Below are 22790 nucleotides of genomic sequence, written 5' to 3'. Positions count from 1 at the left end.
TGCCCATCCAGTAGGCCATACGCACTCTAGCCACGCCCACCCAGTAGGCCACGCCCACCCTGGCCATACCCACCCGGCCCCCTGAGGGCAACCGCAATGCTGATGCGGCCCTCAATGAAATTGAGTTTAACACCCCTGGTGTAGAGTTACTTTAATAGCCATATCAGTATTAGCTTTTCAGATTTTTTACTAAATAATCATACCAACTGCTTTCATTTTTAAAAATAAAATTTAACACTCCTACTCACACTAAAAGGGTACATACAAGCCTATGAATTGCATGCTGCCCTTTGCTTATTTAAAAACAGTACTATATCCAAACCACAATAGCTGCCATGTGCTTCCACAGAGGGAACATATTGCCGGAGAAAAAGACTTTGTGTCTTAAAAATTATAACTGAAAAGTATGAGTTCTAAATGGCCATCTGGAATTCAGGAAACCATCTGCAAGTTTAAGACATGAAAATATCAAAAAAATCTATTGTCTCAATAGTAGCATAGGTCCAGTACAAGGTGAAGATTGATTAAATTTTATACCACCAACTCCCAACAACTCTGGGAGGTTTTATCAGACACTTTTGTATTTCATGCTATGTTCTAAGCTATGCCAAAAATCAAGTATGATTATGGGCACACTGCATTTGGAAGAGTCATAGGGTTAAAGAGTCCCATCTGAATCAGCAATGAAACATGAAATGTGGAAAGGTTCTGTACTTGTTTCCTCTTAGATCTTATTCGAGCTCCGCAACATACCTTGTTAAACTGAAAGAGGTCACGCTTGAGCCTCTCTCTTACGGTATCATGTCCAGGCCTCAAAAATCTTCTCATTTTCCTCTTTAATCACGAGGCACCAAAAGCTGTAGAGAAGGTAAAAATATCTTTAAAGACACTTGGATATCAGCTACATAAAATGGGCTTAGATAGAAATAAAAGTGAAAATTCCAATATTGCAGAAGAGAATATCTGCAGTTCAGGGCTGAACTGTGGAGTTCTTGATGCTCTCTGAGCTTGTTTGCTTGCAGACTTTTCAACATCCAAATAGGTAACATCATCAGCTTGAGGGAGTGTAGGTAGCAAAACTGATTCTTAGTATTGATGTTGTTACCAAATTGTCTGCAAGCAAACAGCCAAGCTTAGGGACTACTAAGAATTCCACACAATGAAACCAGGTATCTTGCCTCTTTAAACTAGTAAAAAAGAGATTACACTACACATCAGAGGTTAGGACCAGCAGGTTATTTAAAAGGTCTTCAATGTCCCAGAATGGGTAATTAGTACTAGTATCTCCCGTCACAGCAAATTCAGATTTATTGAATATGGGAGAAATTAATTGTGGGCATTGGTCCATACACCCACATACACATATACACCACCTCATTTTAAAAGGCCTAGCTATGTACCATATCAAATATGCTGCCATAAGACTATAACAAATACCATTCTGTTAACTGGTTCTCTTTACCAGGAGACTAGCTTTAAAAATTGTTCAGCTCCAACTTAAAAGATCAACTATTACTTCGGAAATATTAGAACAAAGCAATCTATTGGATACCAATCAAACGGGCTGGTCTCACAAAGGCCCCTCAAATTAGGCCTTAAGGCCCGGGGGCCAGATCCGGCCCGCAAAGTGGTTTCATGCGGCCCGCAAAGCCATCCTGGAAACAGTGAGGGAACGGCCCCCACTGCCTTGGCCCTGGCCCAGAGACCCTCCTTCTGCCAGAGACCCTCAGATCTGTCCCACTCCTGCCCAGGCCCCCATAGGCACCCTTGATGCGAACGATGTAGAGCTGGCCATCCCACCCAGTAGGCCATAGGCACTCTAGCCACGCCCACCCTGGCCATACCCACCCGGCCCCCTGAGGGCAACCGCAATGCTGATGCGGCCCTCAATGAAATTGAGTTTGACACCCCTGCCTTATAAGTTGATATGTGAAAGGCAAGTCCCAGTGGAGAAAGGTGATCCTCCAAGTAAACTGAGTGGAGATTAGGACTGAATTAATCTCAGGGATGGCAAACAATGTGACACTGTATAACATATCTCAACTGACTTTGGAATTGCACATACCGATAATGCTGACATAGCCAAGACCTATTCCACAAATCGTACAACAACCTGTAACACCACCTGTCGAGCAAGCTCTCACAGAAAGATAGATCTAAAATCCACAATACCGTTTCTAATGTTATATCAATCAAGTAAATTAAAAGGATATCATGGTTAATAGCATATTCAAGTCTCTGAAAGACCCATCAGAATATATGCATTTTTTAATCTATTCCTCAGTGTAAGTCATATCAATACAACCTAAACAATTTACATGTAGAACGTAGGCCTGAAACCAGATTGCATGTGAATCTTTTCACCATTATTTTTTATCCTTTTAATGGGTATTATGCTGAAGATGGCCTTGACCGAGTTGAAGATGGCAGGATCATAATGGGTATTTATTTTTGCAAAGGAATATCAAATTTAAGCTGTATAGACAAAGAGGACCCACAGCCCTCTATGATTTGTTTATACTTGGCCTAGAAACCTTATGTGAAATTCTGTTCCAATGGAAGGAGTAAAGTTCTATTAAAATTATATTTTAGAATTGCAGCCACTGTTGAAGAGAAACAAGTAGAAAGCAAGGTTTCCTTAAATGAGATGTTGAAGACAATAAATAAAAAGATATGCAACTCCAAATAACTATTTTTACGAAAGCACAGGAAAGCTCAAAGCAAAAAGCGGCAAAGCAATAAATGAGGACTTTTTAAAAACTAAAAAACAACGATCTAACCAGAAAAAGAAATTATTCTGAGTCAGTGCAATTTATAGTCCAGAGTTCATTTGCCTTCATTTGCAAAAAAAAAAAAAAAAAAGCTGGGGAAAGTTTATGACCATAAAGGAAGGGCAATTTAAAAGGAGAAGGCTGAGAAATCGAAGGTTACCTCCTCAAAGGTAAGATGTGCAGAAACATAATAGTCGGATGAAAGGCATTGTGGATTGAGCAAAACAAAAAGAAACCTTTGAGCCATACTTTTTAATTTTTATTTTAATTCCATTTATATCCCGCCCTTCTCCGAAGACTCAGGGCGGCTTACAAGCTTAGCAGTAGCCTTCATTCTATGTATATGCCTGCTTATTAGGGCTTTCACACACACCCCAAACGGCATTATTACAAAGTCAGCTTAATTGCCCCCAACAATCTGGGTCCTCATTTTACCTACCTCGGAAGGATGGAAGGCTGAGTCAACCTTGAGCCTGGTGGGATGCGAACCTGCACTAATTGCAGGCAGCTGGTGTTACTTAAGGAGGCATTAGCCCACTGCTCCACCAAGGCTCTTATACATCTGTACACACCGAGAATCAGCTTCCTCATTCACAGTGTTTTGCATTCAGATTAACAGTGTTGCAGAATACAGAATAACAGAGTTGGAAAGGACCTTGGAGGTCCTCTAGTCCAACCCCCTATATGCAATCAGGAGACCTTATGCCATTCCGAACAAATGGCTGTCCAATCTTTTGTTAAAATCCTCTAGGGATGAAGCACCCACAGCTTCTGAAGGCCAGCGGTTATACTGGTTAATTATTATCTCAGGAAATTTCTCCTTAGTTCTAGGTTGGACTTCTCCTGGATAAGCTTCCATCCGTTATTTCTTGTCCTGCCTTCAGGTACTTTATTTATTTTATTTATTTATTTGATTTATATACCGCCCTTCTCCCGAAGGACTCAGGGCGGTGTACAGGGCAATAAAAATAAGAATACAGGATACAAGATTTAAAATTAAATGATTGTGCCCGATGCAGTAAGTTAGTTAAAAACAATGTTAAAACCCCAAACCCATCAGGACCAGGCCGGCTTGTTCGAATAGATAAGATTTTAGATCACGCCGGAAGGAGAGAAGGTCGGGGGCCATCCGGAGTTCAGCCGGTAAGCGGTTCCAAAGGACTGGCGCGCCCACCGAGACTAGAGAGGTTAACTGCGCCCCTCAAATATTGGAAGACTGTACTCCTAGTCCTTCTCTTTGTTAAACTAGACATACTCGGTTCTTGAAACCATTAATTCCTGATGCTATTTGTACCACGGTGCTTGTACTTCAACTGGGATTCTCAATTCTTCAATCAAAATAGAAAAGGGCCCTAAAGAGAGAAAGTAATGAGATTTATTTTGCAGTCTGGTACCACTTTTAGCACTGGGGGGGGGGGGTTGGTAGCTGGATATGCTTCAGACATGCTGGACCTCAACTCTCACAAGTGCACTGATGGGAATTATGGAAATTCAAGCTAAATCAAAACAATTAACACCAAAACACTGACTGTTGCCAATGTACATTCATCATAGAAATCATTCCAATTTCTTTGAAGATGCACACCTGTTCTTTTGGTTGCAATATCTAGGAATAATGCATCTTTAATCAAAAGACTTTGATTTTAAATGATAAATTTATGAAAGTAAGTCTTCCTATAATAAAGCATTTGGCTGAGCTATAAGTCTTCCATATCATTTAAAAAACGAAAATCTCCCGGATCAAAACAATCCTGTAAGAGCACATGTTCTTCTGTCAAGAAATAAATGAGACCATGGTCTATGTTCACAAAGAAAGCTGTAGAATTTAATTTTTATTTATATATCACATTTAGAAACTACCCATCTTCCTCACAGAGGAACTTTGAGCAGTGTGGAGTAGGCATAAAAGCTACAAGCGTTATAAAAGGCAATTAAAACAGAATTCTGCAAATCTGGTTCTATGTGAATACAGTATCTATGTTGATCTTTTGCAGCAAACACCATGAGGAGTGCTACAAGAGTCTAATATATAATTTGTTTGAGATTTTAACATGCCTTTGTGAGAATGTTAAAATCGGATTACCGGTATTCACATTTAAGCACTAGTTTTCCATAAGATCTTTACTACAAATAAGCCATGCAGAACAATCTCAAATGTAAATAAAGTTAGTAACTACTCACAGACAAAAGTATGATATTAATTATGAAACTATAAGAACTAAAAAACTTATTCTGACTTACTTCCATTTGAAATTTTTGGACTGCATGGGAATAATGTAGCAGCTACAGTATTCATTACTTCATTACATAAAGTATATCATTACTTTGTGCTTATGTAAACAAGTGGGCTTATTGTCCCCACATTCCTACCATCCATTTGTCATGTCATAAATTCATAAAGGACAAAATGAGAGTCCTGACAATATCAGTTCATTTTTACATCTAATTTGATTTCTTCTCTAAATCTAAGAAGAATATTAGACATCTTGTGTAATGTTTTAGGATTAAGCTAACGTTTTAAAACCTAGCCTAGAGTGGAATTATCTTCCACTTCAACAAACTGTTTATATGCATCAATCTGTATTATTGTGTAGCTTCTAACGTTCAACTAATTGAGATATTAATTTGAGTAAAAAAACAGCAAGATATTGCAATAACTTGATAGAAAGAGAAGGTCTAATTACAATAAGTAAAAAACAAATGGGAAGGGCTGTGTCCAACTCTGTACCTAGCACAAAAAGAAAAAAAAGTGGAAGTAATAACCACAATGAAAAGCTGATAAAGATGTTGCTTGAACAAATAACCTTTGCCCTTCATTATTATGAATAAGTAACAGAAAGGCTTTCCAAGGTTGTTAAATCTGGTGCATAACAAAATGTCCTGGTTCAGTCCTGAGCACATTTCCCTTAAAAGCAAGACCCATAAATGTATACAGATGAAACAGGATACGTTTAACTCAATTTACACAGAGAAAATTACTCTGTTCACAGGGCACACATTTATTTCTCTCTGCAATGCAACACCCTCAACACTAAGAAGATTAAAGTCCGGTCACCCCCAGTCTTCTCCTCCTTAGCAGACTGCTCCTCCTTTTAAATATTATTGTGGGAGGGAAATGCTGCCACTTCAAAGGCATTCTTAAACTAATTCTTTACTCCTGAGTGATGTTCTTTGAATTCAGTTTGGCTTTATCTTATCATCCCAGTTTGCATATTGTTTTATGCATAACAGAACAATTAACAGTACCGCATGTGGTCGAATTCCTACAGTGATACAATATTTTTTTTAAAAAAAAAGGTAGAGTTATACACCTGATTGATAGAGGAGCTATGCATAATTGAGCCAACTGCCAAATTCACAGCCAGAGGCATACTAAGAGCAAACATTTTTACTGAATGAATTTAACAGTTGTTCTTCAGACTTTCAAAGCAGCTTAAAAGAAGATATAAAATGACAACCAATAACATGACAACCAATTTAGTAAAGTAAAACAAAGAGGAAAAAAAACCTTCCATAAAATCAACATAGGACTAAAAGCTAACAGGGAGAAGAGCTAAGCAGTGTTATACAGCTTAAGAAAAAACTCTTTACCTGGCATTAAACTTGGAATTATATTATTGTAGACTTGTTTTCTGAATTAGAGCATAATAATTTTTATGACATGTTACTTCTATGGCGTTTATTTTAAAGTTGTCATTTTAATGATTTGTTATTTAGCGTAATAATCCTTCTAGTCAACCTAATCTTACTTCCTTTATATATTTGTTCTGCACTTTCATCTTCATTCTATCCGTATCTCAGAAACTCAGCACAGGCCATTCACTTTTTTATTCAGTCCATGTTCATTCAGCACCCCTTCATTCTCCACCCTAGTTCTTCTCGTTTTATCATACACATTCCCAGTGCATTCCACACCTGATATAATCAACTCATATTTCCATTTACTGCAATAAAATATGCAGAGGCAAGCAAAGATACAAAACCATTTCTACTTATTTTGACCCTTATTCTTTGCAACAGACCATATGCAATCAATAACCTTTCTACTATTGTAGTTGTCTTAAAATGTCTCTAATTGTGTTTCCATCTTCACTAGGCATTATACTAAGTCCCAAAAGTGTTTTTTCCAAAAGGCAACCGGACTTTGTTTTTCCTTGAAGATGTTTCACTTCTCATCCAAGAAGCTTCTTCAGTTCTTCTTGGATGAGAAGTGAAACATCTTCAAGGAAAAACATAGTCCAGTTGCCTTTTGAAAAAGCACTTTTGAGATAACCATAACTTGGATGACCAAGAATCCCCATAGACACTTATACTAAGATAGCCGAATTCATCTCCTTCCTGTAGTTTTTGACTATTTTTATATAACATGCAATTATTCATTTTATTTTTCCTGTCAAATGCAACCATTTCAGTTCCAATACCTATATTTTTAGAACCATGCTCTTCCTTACAGTATCAAGTCCAACATTCACCAGAAATAAGTCTCAGCTAATGACAAAACTTTCTGCCAACCTAGCAGTTCGAAAGCACGTAAAAATGCAAGTAGAAAAATAGGGACCACTACGGTGGGAAGGTAACAGTGTTCCGTGCGCCTTTGGCGTCTAGTCATGCCGGCCACATGACCACGGAGATGTCCTCGGACAAGCGCTGGCTCTTCGGCTTTGAAACGGAGATGAGCACCGGCCCCTAGAGTCGGAAACGTCTAGCACACATGTGCGGGGGAAACTTTACCTTTACTTAATGACAAAACTACCTAAAGATTTTACGATAAAACGGCAGATCTTATAAACACATGTGGGAGTTCAATTACCTGTAGCATGGAAATATTGCGTCCCCCCCAAAAAAACACAATTAAACTATGGCCCTGTTGGAACATATTCTCGCTATGTTTCCACACAAAACCCCTTAGTCTTAGTTAACAATGACTGATTAAACAAATCACAGTAGTTTGTACATCATACTAAACCATAATGATTCATTCACACATCACACTGTCAAAATCAAGCAAGCTGTCTTTTTTATTCTAATTTTATTCTAATTTACAATAGTCAGCCAACTCTTTTGTTTGAGATATAAAAGTGACATAAATTGTTGGCTTCTATGTATAAACCAGGACTTAGCTCAATCAATAAATTTTAAATTAAGGAACACAGGAACACATACAGTATAGCTTGTCCATATGGATTTAATTTATACAGGTGGATTGTTTAGTAACTTCCAGCTCACAAATGTTTGATGCCATTTAAAAAGAAACACAAGCTGCGCAATTAAGACAGCTCACTCTCAAATGTCATTTCTGCCTGGACTAAACATTCCCAGAAAGAAATCAGGCAGGAGAGCCAATCTGGTTAAATGGTTAAGGTGCTGGCCTAGAAACCAGGAGATTGTGAGCTGTAGTCCTGCCTTAGACCAGGGCTTTTCAACCTTTTCACCCATTGTACCACTTTTAGGATATGGCAACATCCGAGTACCACCAGTTGCCTAGCAAGGTGATAACCAAAAAAAAAAAAGGAAAAAAGTGAAGTACAGGTAGTCCTCAACTTACAAGAGTACACTTAGTGACTGTTCGAAGTTACAATGGCACTGAAAAACTGCCCCCCAAGCCACAGCCGAGCAAGACACCTGCCTGACCACCTGGCGGCGCTCTTCCTCCTGTCCAAGGTTTTCATTGTTGGGAGCATTTCTGTTGAGGATTGGCAGCAGGGGTGGTGGTGTTTAGTTTTAATTCCCCCCCTCTGCTGGGTGGTTGCAGCAGGTTTTGGTCACTTCACATGACCCTGGGACACTGTGACCGTCATAAATATGAATCAGTTGCCAAGCATTTGAATATAAATCACAAGACCCTGGAGATGCTGCAACATTCCAGCTGATCGGCGCTTCTTCTGGGCTCAACAGAAGCACCAGGATCAGCACCGAGCTCCATCTGGAGCCTGGTGCTGATCCTGGCACTTCCACTGAGCCCTGACAGCCCTGCAGCTCCAGCCGTCTCTCGCTCAGACTTGTGCGCTGCTGCCACCAGTTCAGCTCATTCCCCTCCCCTGCTACCACTTTTCTAGGATGGTTGCATACCACCTGCCAGATGCCAATGCACCACAGGTGGTACCCATACCACTGGTTGAAAAGCCGTGCTTTAGACATCAAAGCTGTGGGCAGTGGTGGGATTCAGCCAGTTTGCACCACTTCAGCAGAACTGGTAGCTAATTTTTTGTTACCCAGGCCCAGAATTGACTTCCGGAAGTGGCATCCACACAAAGAATCGGTTGTTCACGTATTTGAATCTCACCACTGGCTGTGGGGTAACTCTAAGCCAGTCACACTCTTTCAACCCAATCCTCACAGGGTTGATGTTGCATGTTTGTCATCTTGAATTTATAAAAGTGAGATATAAATAAAATAAAGCAAGAGAAAGGTAATGTGCATTTATTTAAAAGTATCTCTGCAATTTCAGCACTAAAATTTAGTTTCCGAAAGCTTTTTGTGCCAAGCTCCCACTTACATGTTTATTTTTAACTAAAAGCCCAGACTTAAATAGTATACAGATTTATGAAAGCCTAAAGAAATACATACTGTTTAAATTCAGTATAAAGCCAATTATAAATAGAACTCAAAACAGAATATTATTACACTTATTTGAAACCATGACAATATTCTAGGACTCCTAATATAGTTTTCTAAAAAGTTTGTCTTTATGAAGATGTCATTCTTTACAAAATGTGTTTCCATTTTCTGTTGTTGTTGTTGTTGTTAGCTGCGAAGTCGTGTCCGACCCATCGCGACCCTATGGACAATGTTCCTCCAGGCCTTCCTGTCTTCTACCATCTTCTGGAGTCCATTTAAGCTCACGCCTACTGCTTCAGTGACTCCATCCAGCCACCTCATTCTCTGTCGTCCCCTTCTTCTCTTGCCCTCGATCTTTCCCAGCATTAGGCTCTTCTCCAGTGAGTCCTTCCTTCTCATTAGATGGCCAAAGTATTTGAGCTTTAGCTTCAGGATCTGGCCTTCTAAAGAGCAGTCAGGATTGATCTCCTCTAGGACTGACCGGTTTGATCGCCTTGCAGTCCAAGGAACTCGTAGGAGTCTTCTCCAGCACCATAGTTCAAAGGCCTCAATTCTTTGGCGCTCAGCCTTTCTTATGGTCCAACTTTCACTGCCATACATTGCAACTGGGAAGACCATAGCCTTGACTATACGCACTTTTGTTGACAGGGTGATGTCTCTGCTTTTTAGCGTGCTGTCTAGATTTGCCATGGCTTTCCTTCCCAGGAGCAAGCGTCTTTTAATTTCTTGGCTACAGTCCCCATCTGCAGTGATCTTGGAGCCCAGGAAAACAAAATCTGTCACTACCTCCATTTCTTCCCCATCTATTTGCCAGGAATTGAGAGGGCCAGATGCCATGATCTTGGTTTTCTTAATGTTAAGTTTCAACCCAAGTTTTGCACTCTCCTTCTTCACCCGCAACAAGAGGCTCTTTAGTTCTTCTTCACTTTCTGCCATTAGAGTGGTATCATCTGCGTATCTTAGGTTGTTGATATTTCTTCCAGCAATCTTAATTCCAACTTTTGATTCATCTAGCCCTGCCTTTCTCATGATGTGCTCTGCATATGAGTTAAATAGGCAGGGCGACAGTATACAGCCTTGCCGGACTCCTTTCCCAATTTTGAACCAATCAGTGGTTCCGTGTCCAGTTCTCACTGTTGCTTCTTGACCCGCATATAGGTTTCTCAAGAGACAAATAAGATGGTCTGGTACTCCCATCTCTTTAAGAACTTGCCACAGTTTGTTATGATCCACACAATCAAAGGCTTTAGCATAGTCAATGAAGCAGAAGTAGATGTTTTTCTGGAACTCCCTAGCTTTCTCCATGATCCAGCGTATGTTAGCAATTTGATCTCTAGTTCCTCTGCCTCTTCGAAATCCTGCCTGTACTTCTGGTAGTTCTCGATCCACATACTGCTGAAGTCTAGCTTGTAGGATTTTAAGCATGACTTTACTAGCATGAGAAATGAGTGCAATGGTGCGATAGTTTGAACATTCTTTGGCACTGCCTTTCTTTGGAATTGGAATGTAAACTGATCTTTTCCAATCCTGTGGCCACTGTTGAGTTTTCCAAATTTGCTGGCAAATTGAGTGTAGCACTTTTACTGCACTGTCTTTTAAGATTTTGAATAGCTCAGCTGGAATACTGTCACCTCCACTAGCTTTGTTGTTGCTCAGTTTTTCTAAGGCCCACTTCACTTCACATTCTAGGATGTCTGGCTCGAGGTCAGTGACCACCTCATTGTGATTATCTGGGACGTTAAGCTCATTCTTGTATAGTTCTTCTGTGTAATTTTGCCACCTCTTCTTAATCTCTTCTGCCTCTGTTAGGTCCCTGCCATTTTGGTCCTTTATTATGCCCATTTTTGCATGGAATGTTCCCTTCATCTCTCCAATTTTCTTGAAAAGATCTCTGGTCCTCCCTATTCTATTGTTTTCTTCTATTTCTTTGCACTGTTCATTTAAGAAGGCATTCTTATCTCTTCTAGCTATTCTCTGGAATTCTGCATTCAATTGGGCATATCTATGTTTTTCTCCCTTGCCTTTCGCTTTCCTCCTTTCCTCAGCTATTTGCAAAGCTTCCTCAGACAGCCATTTTGCTTTCTTGCATTTCTTTTTCTTTGGGATGGTTTTGGTTGCTACCTGTTGTACAATGTCGCGAACCTCTGTCCATAGTTCTTCAGGCACTCTGTCTATCAGATCTAATTCCTTAAATCTATTTGTCACCTCTACTGTATATTCAACAGGGATATGATTTAGTTCATACCTGAGTGGCCTAGTGCTTTTCCCTACTTTCTTCAGTTTAAGCCTAAACTTTGCAAGGAGAAGCTCATGGTCTGAGCCACAGTCAGCTCCTGGTCTTGTTTTTACCGACTGTATAGAGCTTCTCCATCTTTGGCTGCAGAGCATATAGTCAATCTGATTTCTGTGTTGACCATCTGGTGATGTCCATGTGTAGAGCCGTCTCTTGGGTTGTTGGAAAAGAGTGTTTGCTATGACCATCGTATTCTCTTGACAAAATTCTATCAGCTTGTGCCCTGCTTCATTTTGTACTCCAAGGCCAAACTTGCCTGTTATTCCAGTTATCTTTTGGCTTCCTACTTTAGCATTCCAATCTCCCATGATGATAAGGACATCATTTTTGGGTGTTAGTTCTATAAGGTGCTGTAGGGCTTCATAGAACCGGTCAATTTCATCCTCTTCAGCAGTGGTGGTTGGGGCATAGACTTGGACTACTGTGATATTGAATGGTTTCCCTTGGATTCGAACTGAGATCATTCTGTCATTTTGAGGATTGTATCCCAGTATTGATTTTCCTACTCTTTTATTGACTATGAAGGCTACTCCGTTTCTTCTGAGGGATTCTTGCCCGCAGTAGTATACCTGATGGTCATCTGAATTAAATTCACCCATTCCTGTCCATTTTAGTTCGCTGATACCTAAGATGTCGATGTTCAGTCTTGTCATCTCTTGTTTGACCACGTCCAGCTTTCCTTGATTCATGGATCTTACATTCCAGGTTCCTATGGAGAAAAAATCTTTACAGCATCGGACTTTCCTTTCACCACCAGACACATCCACAGCTGAGCGTCCTTTCGGCTTTGGCCCAGTCGCTTCATTCTTTCTGGCGCTACTAGTACTAGCCCTCTGCTCTTCCCCAGTAGCATATTGGACGCCTTCCGACCTGAGGGGCTCATCTTCCAGCGTCATATCGTTTTGCCTTTTGGTACTGTCCATAGGGTTTTCATGGCAAAGATACTGGAGTGGGTTGCCATTTCCTTCTCCAGTGGATCACGTTTTGTCAGAACTCTCAGCTATGACCTGTCCGTCTTGGGTGGCCCTGCACGGCATAGCTCATAGCTTCATTGAATTACGCAAGCCCCTTCGCCACGACAAGGCAGTAATCCATGAAGGGGCCATTTTCTGTAGTAGTCTGAAAAAAATCATGTTTAAAACCAACTTATTAGAAATTAATGTTCAGCACCAGGAATTGCAAGGCCAAATGTAACTGAAACGTACTAGTTAGCATGTTACATAGTATATGCAAATCTTCAAAAAATCAATAGAAATTACTAGGAAGTAAATAGAAGCTAATTTGGTGAAATGTACTTCTGAGTAAGGAAGATTAGGATTTTGAAAAACCAAATATTCCCCCCCTCAACACATATCAGGAAACACTTCTGCTATACATGCACAAACCAGTTTTTCTAGATCATGCTCATTAAAAAACAATAATCATCTAAGTTTCAGAAACTACCAGCCTGATTTCAAGTTCCTCACGTAACAAAATACTGAAATGGATAGTCATTCAAATATGCACAGAATATTAATTTATGAAGCTTTACAGTAAAATTGAGATTTGAGAACCTGTTATTATTCCTCATGACTAACAAACCCCAAACAATCTTCTACATATTTCTATAGCCTATCAGAAACTTAATTCCCTTAAAAAATTTAAAATAACTGAATAGAAATGATACAGCAAGTGGAACAAAAAAAGCAGAACAGTTGATTGGCAGTCAAAAATCAGAATGATCAAAGTAATAAAGATGAAAACAAACTAAAGTCTAAGATTCAATATGATACAAAAAGTACAATATTAAGTGTTGAACTAATTCAGGACATTTAAAAATATAGAATTGGAATGTTATAAAACTACGGTAAATCAAACATATTTGCAAAGTTAGAGGAGCCAAGATTAGCTTTCTTGCCAAATATACAGATCCACAGGCAGTATCTTATAGATGGAAACCCTGATGAGCAATTAACAAAAGAAAAATATTGTCCAAGACATTATGTCAACATTTATGAAGCTCTGAATGAACACAAATAGCAAAACTTTAAAGTGTTGGGGTATGTAGTCAGGGTTCACACATCACTAAGACTTTTTTTCAACCATAATTTATTTGAATCAGTGACTGCAGTTATCTAACTTTCTAATTAAAAATTATGGATTTCAAAGCATAATGATAATGTTCACACAATATTAACTACTGTAACTGCTTCTACAGCAGGCATGTCAAACTCGCAATGTCATGTGACGTCGCACGACGTATCGCGACTTTTTCCCCATTCCGGCAATGGGGAGGACACGGTTTGATGCATCCGGCCCGCGGGCCAGCAGTTTGACATGCCTGATCTACAGTGTTTTGTAACAAGATACGAATATAATAAACACAAGACTCTCAAGCTACCACTGAACAAGGGCTGAAAAGATTTAGATTCAAATTATGATTGCATAGTAAATCATTTGATAAATTATGCCATACATCTATCATCCAGTGCAAAGCAGTTTCATTTTATGCTGCAAACTACCATTTTCATTCACTTCTGTGCTATACATAGTTATTTATGCAGTACTGAATAGCTAATTTATTTGCTAATCCCACCTGAAGAGCTAAAAGGGGCTTGCCTAGTCTAAAGAAAAGAAGAAATAGGGGTGAGGTGATAGCAGTGAGGAGCTGCCACAAAGAAGAGGGGGATCAAACTATTCTCCAAAGCACCAGAGGGCAGGACAAGAAACAATGGTTGGAAACTAATCAGAGAAGCAACCTGGAATTAAGGAGAAACTTCCTGACAGTGAGGACAATTAACCAGTGGAACAGCTTGCCTCCAGAAATTGTGGGCACTCCATCACTGGAGGTTTTTAAGAAGAGATTGGACGGTCACTTGCCTGAGATGCTATAGGTTCTCCTGTTTGAGCAGGGGGCTGGACTAGAAGACCTCCAAGGTCCCTTCCAGCTCAATTCTATTTTATTCCAAATAGCAAATGTCACACATAAGCTTTGCTGGTGTCAAGCAAAGGTAAATAATATTTTTTTCTTTTAATTTTTTTATTTATAGGGCTTAGTGGCCACTCCAAACAGAACCAACTCCAAGCAGCATACCATTTTCCTTTTTGAAAATCAGGATAAAAACACATAATGATCAATAATCACTCAAGGAAAACCATGAACACACCAATTATAAAGTACATAGTCTGAGGATCACTGCCAACTGAATATTATTAAAATAGTGTAGCTGCTAGAATCCACCTGCAGAATAACCAAATATTATCATTTAAGTTTACTAACTCAAGTTGACTCAGCCTTCCAAGGTCTGTAAAATGAGGACTCAAATTGTTAGAGGCAATATGCTGACTCTGTAAACCACTTAGAGAGTGCTATGAAGCACTATGAAGCTGTATATAAATCTAATTGCTATTGCTATTCCCTGTGGGCTGGACTCATTTTTAAGCATTGCATTCAGGCGTCATTGATCTGCATATAAAAACACAATTATCCAAATGTGTGCATATAATACATAAAACAAACATACAACATGTTTACCAGTGTTTAACCACAGGTAACTGCAAGAATAGGCTCAAGTTCTTAATAAATATAAAAGGGAGTTTTAAGTAAGAACAAATGTACCTGTTTCCTCATGAAAAATGTCTGCAAAAAAGAGGCAGAGGGTGGGATAAGAGAATTAAACCCATACATAAGCCAATGCACTATTGTTTGAATGTAGAAATAAAACCTGATAAATGCTCAGTGGCAAATAAATACCTTTGTGTTTGATGTAAAAATAAATTGGAGTATTTTAAAGGGTTCGAGTATCTACTAAATCAGCCCACTTTGGTTGGGGAAAAAACCAGGACAACTTTTCCCAGCTTACAATGCAGTTAATTTTTCAAGTGTGCCATTGGCTACTCTTTTATGGTTTTGAAAAATGTAGACTGTCAGGTCACTGGGATTCCCGGCAAGCAGGGGGTCAGGTACAATTGACATTCATTATCTCATTTGCTTAGAAGATGATATTCAAAAGACCAATCTCTTTAAGTGGGAAATTTTATTAGTTTATATTGACAAAGACTACAAAGGGGATTCAGTTTCTCTTAAACTTTATTGGCAGAAGCATTCACTGTGTCAAGCCTCTTTAAGCAAAGTTTCACAAATAGGTCTAAATTTGATCTAATTCTAGATCCTTAAACAAAAGTTATCTAATTCCACAGCTAGGTCCATACAGCTACATGTAGTCTTCGACTTACAACAATTGAGCTACCATTTTTGTTGCTAAGTGGAACATTTCTTAAATGATTTTTGCCCCATTTTAGGATCTTTTCTGTCACAGTTTTAAGTCAGAGGTCCCCAACCTTTTGGAAACCAGGGATCGGTTCCGTGGAGAGAGGTTTTTCTGTGGATCAAAGGATGTGTGGTTTTATATACTGCCTGCATCCCACGGATGGGGCTTTGCTTGTTTGTGTGGATCCCTGTTTTAAGTGAATTGCTGCAGTTGTTAACTTAGTAACATGATTGTTAAGTGAATCTGGCTTCCCCATTGAATTTTCTTGCAGGAAGGTCACAAAAGGTGATCACATGACCCTGGGACACTGCAACAATCATAAATATGAGTCAGTTGCCAAGCATCGGAATTTTGATCATGTGACTATGGGGATACTGCAATGGTCATTAAGTGTGAAACACAGTCATAAGAAAATTTTTCAATGCAGTTGCAACTTTAAGCAGTCACTAAATGTACTGTTGTAAGTCGAGGACTACCTGTATAGCATGGGTTTTTTTAAAAAATCAGTTATAATTGGTTAGGCTCACTCAATATACTAAGCTGTAAACCTAACAGATCACACTACAGTTGAATGCAGTGTGACCTGCTTGGCAATAATGGGACAACTTTATGTTACTATTAGATTTATATTCCACCTTTATTTTTGTACAACTCAAGGTGGCATATATATAATATTCAGCTTAAGAAAACTTTATCATACATGTACAAGACTCATTTAAAAAATACCTGTATTGGCCCCAAGGCACAATACTTTGTCTCGACCTAGATTGCTTGCATTAAAACCTCAATCTCCACACCGATCTGGCATTTTTCCCCCCTTTAGGTTTCCTTGTTTTTCTTTGGTATGTTTGTTCCATGAAATACAGCCCTCTCTACACCAAGAGCAGATACTTAATTCTCAAAGGAAGGGAAACAGAAAGCAAGAATGATCTGGGCAGTTCTTATAAGAATCACCTCAAAACATGTAGTAACAGGAGAAAAGCAACCCCCCACCCCGTCCCAAAATACTGAGCAGCTCATTGTTTGCTTTTTAGCCTACGGTCTCCACCTGTAAGACAACTAGTTTCAAGTTAAAGCATTCCTGAAATACCATCTACCTTATTCCACACATTAAAAGGCGCAAGAAGCCCCAGGGCCAGTGGTGTCTTTAGGACGGCCAAAGACCCTGAGAAATTTGAACCAGCCTAATCTAGGTTCAAGTTTCCCACACCTCTCCCTCCCCAGGACAGTGCTTGTAGCAGATTTATTGACTTACATTAAATTTATATAGCACCCATCTCGCAATGCAAGGCAATTCTGGGCCGGCTTATTCAAGGGCCACCCCCACCCCCCAATACCCTGGCCAAGCCAAACCCTTCCACCCTAAGGCTCCCAATTCACCCGCTAAACATCTACGGGCTCCCGCCCCGCAGTGAAAACACCCCGCCCGATACCTACCCTTCCCTGTACCAGCCTCCACCCGCTCTTCCCACTACCGCGCCTATTCTCCTGAAGCCCTTGCGGGAGCGCGGCTTCAGACCGACTTGCAAGTTGTGTCACCCGCTTTCCTCCCACCTCAGCGGAGCTCACCTTTCGGCAATGAAGTCAGCGCCCCTCAGCGCCACTTCCCCACATCCGTCCAAGCGCAGCCTCTTCGCTTCCTTTCCTCTCCTCCCTCCTCCCCCCCCCACAACCCTCCGAGCCTCCTCACCTGTCGGCCCCTTCCCGTCCCTCGCCGCCCCGTTCCCCGAACTGGGGCACCCGCCCAGCCCCACTTGTCCTACCTAACCCCTCCAGGCCGCTCGCGCGCGCGCGCGCACCCGCGCGCGCTAAGCCACCTTACCCTGCAAGCAACCACAACTCCTCCTCGCGCCGCCCCGGCCGCCTCTCCTTCCTGGATACCTCCGGGAGGGGCGTGCCCACCCCTATGCAAATGAGAGCGGGGGCGTGGTTCGCCCGGCGCCTTTCTTTCAAGCCCCTCCTCCCCCCCCTCGACCCCGACACCCCGACACCCCCGACGCGGCTCGTGAATAATTCATTTTCCTCACCGCTTTTAACTATCCCGGCCAATCGGGAAGCGGCGAGCCTCGTTCTCGCTTCGCCTGCAACCAATAGAAACTAATCAAGGTCGGCCGCGGAGGGGGTGCAAATCACGGCGAGAGTGCCGTAGACTACGTTGGATCTGCTTTCTGAATGGCTTTTTGTAATGAGCCTTGGCCACGCCCCATATCCGCCGCGTTCTGGGCGTACCTTTTTCCGGCGGTGAAGACGGTGTAGCAGCCGGGTACAAAGGGCCCTTGAACGCAGCCCGGGAGGTTCTTGTAGTCAGTGAGGTCACTTACGGCTGATTCTAGAATGCGAGGATGCGTTCCTTCTGCGGAGCTGAACGAACTGCTTAAAAGCGGAGCTCGATTTGATCAGGTTGCATTTCTTTCCATCCGGATCTTCGGCTGCGGCTTTCAAGCGCAAGTGAAGTCGGGATGTATACCGACTCGCAATTTGGAAGCAAGCATCCGTAGATTCCGGAGGGGAAAAAGGCATTGCCTCTTGCCTTGTAAGTACGGTGGCAGCAAAAACATGGAAGTCGAGCTTTATTCCTTGAAACTGATGCTTTCATTCACATTCTCAGTTTAGCTTTAGTTCAGCCCAATGAGTTTGGGCCAATGTTCTGCCTCTCCCCGTCTGTGTAATTAAAGGCAATAAGTATTGATTTATTGAGCTCTTCCTGGCCACTCGTGGTAAGCACATCATGATAGAATTGATGGTCCTTAACGTTTCCTTGAATTAATGTGTCTATTTCCATTTACAAGCCATGGTTATTTTCCATGTATGGCAAAATAGTGAGCCACGGCTATTAGCTTTTTATCTACATGTGTGTATGCCTATAGAAGAATGTATGGGATGAACATATATAATACTCCTACCTATTTTCTTCTAGGTGAAAATCCCATAAAAGGGCTGGAAGAGAAAGGAGCTGGTCACCCATCCAGCTTCCTTCCTAAGGAAGACCTAAACTGGTGGTTTCTAGGCCAGCTCCTTCAGCACTACATTAAACTGGCTTCATCAATATTTATAATTTTTGAAAGTATAGCTTTATCCAGTCAGAAGTAAGAACTAGATTGCTGTGTTTAGGGCTAGGCTCCAGGTCTTCAAAAATGAAAATGGTATTCCTTAAATTAATGCCTAGGAGTTGTGATTGTTTTTGGTTTTTTTAAAATGTGATTAGTAGTCATGCAGTAACATTCTGAATACTGTATTCTATATTTTAAACAGTATTTTCTAATGTTACTATTTCTAGTTTTGCATTACAGTATGTAATCACACTCATTGTTCTTATTCCTTTATGTGGAAATTTACAATACAAAGCAAACCATCTGGCACATGGATTTCTTCTAAGACATAAGTATTGTTGCTTATTTGTGTCAGAAGCATCACAATTAAAATAAGGCATATCATATGACATAACATTTAAAATATAAAATACAAGATTAAAATATGTACAAATTAAATAGATCTTGCCCAGAAACCAGCAATATTAATTGCATTCTGTCGCACTGCCATGAAGTCCTCAAGTTAACAAGCTGGATTTGCTGATTTTTCTCAATTATGCAAAGCTAATCAGCCATCACTATGCCCTAATGCCCTAAAGCATAGAAGTTGAATTGTGCTCCATGAAGACACTAGAAAAGCATGAAAAGAAAAATGAGCAAACATTTAGTATTTAGTAAACAGTATCAGCTGAATATTGGCAGTGAGTTGAATTTAATCCCTGGGAATTGCCTGTCTTTCTTTTGCTGGTGGTTTTTCAACAAACATTTTTGCTTGATTAGAAAATACTGAAACTGGCTCAAATTACTACCTTTTTGTGACACTACAGTATGGAATATATGATTACGTAGTGTACAACTGGAAAGTCCAGCATTGTAAAATAAACAGAGCCTTGGTGGAGCAGTGGGCTAATACCTCCTTAGGTAACACCAGCTGCCTGCAATTAGTGCAGGTTCGCATCCCACCAGGCTCAAGGTTGACTCAGCCTTCCATTCTTCCGAGGTAGGTAAAATGAGGACCCAGATTGTTGGGGGCAATTAAGCTGACTTTGTAATAATGCCGCTTGGGGTGTGTGTGTGTGAAAGCCCTAATAAGCAGGCATATACATAGAATGAAGGCTACTGCCAAGCTTGTAAGCCGCCCTGAGTCTTCGGAGAAGGGCAGGATATAAATGGAATTAAAATTAAAAAAATAAAAAATATGTAGTTTTTGTGCTTCAAGGAGTACAAACTGCCTTAGAGCAGTCATTCTGTCACCAAATTAACAATAACAAATTCAGATTTATAAGCCATCGTGATGTAAGTAAATCCTGCTGGACTGGCTGCAACAAATTGCACTATATAGAGGTAGTCTTCAAATTATAAGAGTTTACTTATTGACTGCTCAAAGTTAGAACAGCATTTAAAAAACAGCAACTTATGACCATTTCTAACCCTTAGGACCGCTGCAGCAGCCTTATGGTCACATGATCAAAATTTGGACTCTTGGCAACTGGCTTGTATTTATGATGTTTGCACTGTCCTGAGGTCATGTGATCACTTTTGCGACCTTCTGACAAGCAAAATCAGTGGGGAAGCCAGATTCACTTAACAACCGTGTTACTAAATAACTTAATAACTTGCTTAATAACTGTGGCAAGAAAAGTTGTAAAACGGCAAAATTTATTTAAAGCTGTTCCGCTTAACAAAGTTACAATGGCACTGAAAAAAATGTTTTACGACCCATTTTTCACCCTTACGACCCTTGTAGAATCTCCATGGTTACGTGATCAAAATTCCGGCACTTGGCAATGGGCCTGAGTTTATGAGAGTTGCAGGGTCCCAGGCCAGTGATCACCAATTGTAACCTAACCAGCTGGCTTCCAACAAGCCAAGTCAATGAAGAAAGCCAGATTCACTTAATGACTGTACAACTGCAGTGATTCTCTTAACAACTGTGGCAAAGATCACAAAATGGGGCAAAACTCACTTAACAACTGCTTTGCTTAGCAACAGAAATTTTGGGGTCAATTGTTGTAAATTGAGGACTACCTGTATAAAGATCATTCTGCATTTTTGTACTCAGTTGTCAAGAAGCCAATCCCTGATCAACTCAAGATTATTTTTGAAAAGTAAGAAAGCATATTCAAGTGCAAAAAGCAAGTTCTTTTTTCATTATTTTATTCTGAACTGCTAAATAAGGCTTTGGGGAACAATTCATTAGGTGAAAATGACAGCTGTCTACTCCTTGCATGGGAACAAGTCTTAGGTGATTAATAGGGCTGGAATTTTATAGATGCCTATGTGATTAAAGAGATATAGGTAGCACTCAAGTTACGATCATAATGTAGCCTGCCCAACACAGTTATAACTCATGAAAGTTGTCAGGTGGATCAGTCATGTGACTGACCTCACTTTATGACCTTTTTTGCAGTGATTGTTAAGCAAAGTGTGCAAAACTTGTATCGATCAACTGACTGTGGGACCCTGCAGATGGTCATAAATGTGGCCCAGGTGCCAAGTGCCAAAAGTGTGATCGTGTGACTGCTGGGAAAGGGGTGACTGTCAGAACTTTGAATCTGGATTGTAAGTACTGCACCAAGTCAGTCCATCAGAACTTCCAACAGTCTTGAGGAAGTAAGTCCAACAGAACTTGAGGACTACCTGAATGTATAAAGCTACACCTACCTCAAGAGCTACATACATTTGCTACATGTTAATCATCCTGTCCATTCTCCCTGTTGGTCTTTTTTTAGCACATCATGATCTCACCTCTAAAAATAAGTATCTCCAACTGGATGCTCTCCAATCCATCTGGAAGGCAATAGGCTGAATAAATCTTCTATTACCTATGTTTTCAGTTCTAAAGTTCATACTCTCAGCATTCTGTATAGGTACTCTTTGACGTAAGTCCACAATTGAGCCCAAAATTTCTGTTGCTAAGTTAGACATTTGTTAAAGTGAGTTTTGTCCCATTTTACAACCTTTCTTGCCGTAGGTGTTAAGTGAATCAGTGTGGTTGTTAAGTTGGTAACGTGGTTGTTAAGTAAATCTGGCTTCCCCATTGACTTTCCTTGCCACAAAGTCGCAAAGGGTGATTACATGACCCCAGGACACTGCCGCCATCATAAATGAGTCATTTGCCAAGCATCCGCCTTTTGATCCCATGACCTTGAGGATGTGACAATGCTTGTAAATGTGAAAAATGTTCATACATTTTTCAATGCTGTAACTTTGAATGGTCACTAAATGAATGTTGTAAGTCGAGAACTACCTGTTTTGAATTAACTCATTGCCGAGATTCACATGACCCATTGCAACTGGAGGTTCCATTTGTCTGAAATGGTATAGGGCAGACATGTCAAACACAAGGCCCGGGGGCCGGATCCGGCCCGCGAAATGGTTTCATGCGGCCCGCGAAGCCATCCTGGAAACAGTGAGGGAACGGCCCCCACTGCCTTGGCCCTGGCCCAGAGACCCTCAGATCTGTCCCACTCCTGCCCAGGCCCCCATAGGCACCCTTGATGTGAACGATGTAGAGCTGCCCACGCCCACCCAGTAGGCCATACACACTCTAGCCACGCCCACCCAGTAGGCCACGCCCACCCTGGCCATACCCACCCGGCCCCCTGAGGGCAACCGCAGTGCTGATGCGGCCCTCAATGAAATTGAGTTTGACACCCCATGTATAGGGTTTCCTGCCTGAGCAGGGGGTTGGACTAGATGATTTGGAGCTCAAATCTGGAGCAACTCCACATGAAGGCAACCTAAACCTCATCTCCAGTCCACACCATCCAAACAATGAGGGTTTCTTGCAGAATGTCAGAGAGCAACTGTTTACAGAAGACAAGCCTTTAAATATTGGCTTCCACAAGACACGAGACAATGTTGGTACAGATCCTTTTTATGTAGA

The 22790-nt window shown here is 40.8% G+C and overlaps 1 protein-coding gene across 2 annotated transcripts in view; it reads right to left on the bottom strand.

The window, feature by feature from the left end:
- The window catches only part of LLGL2 (LLGL scribble cell polarity complex component 2), a 78288-nt gene extending 60551 nt beyond the window's left edge, over positions 1–17737 (bottom strand). Inside the window, exons 1-2 of one of the 2 annotated variants that reach the window (XM_081317670.1) lie at positions 17695–17737; positions 754–857 (exon numbers count right to left, since the gene is read on the bottom strand). In XM_081317670.1, coding sequence (XP_081173796.1) covers positions 754–828 — 75 coding nt within the window. In that variant the 5' untranslated portion in view covers positions 829–857; positions 17695–17737. Of the gene's footprint in view, positions 1–753; positions 858–17441; positions 17514–17694 lie in introns of those variants that run through there. The other variant, XM_081317671.1, reaches the window with a different exon arrangement.
- Between the last annotated feature and the right edge of the window lie 5053 nt (positions 17738–22790).

The sequence above is a fragment of the Vipera berus genome, assembly GCF_964194415.1.
Source record: "Vipera berus genome assembly, chromosome: 2".
Classification (NCBI taxonomy): domain Eukaryota; kingdom Metazoa; phylum Chordata; class Lepidosauria; order Squamata; family Viperidae; genus Vipera; species Vipera berus.
This window is presented reverse-complemented; position numbering and strand designations above follow the sequence as displayed.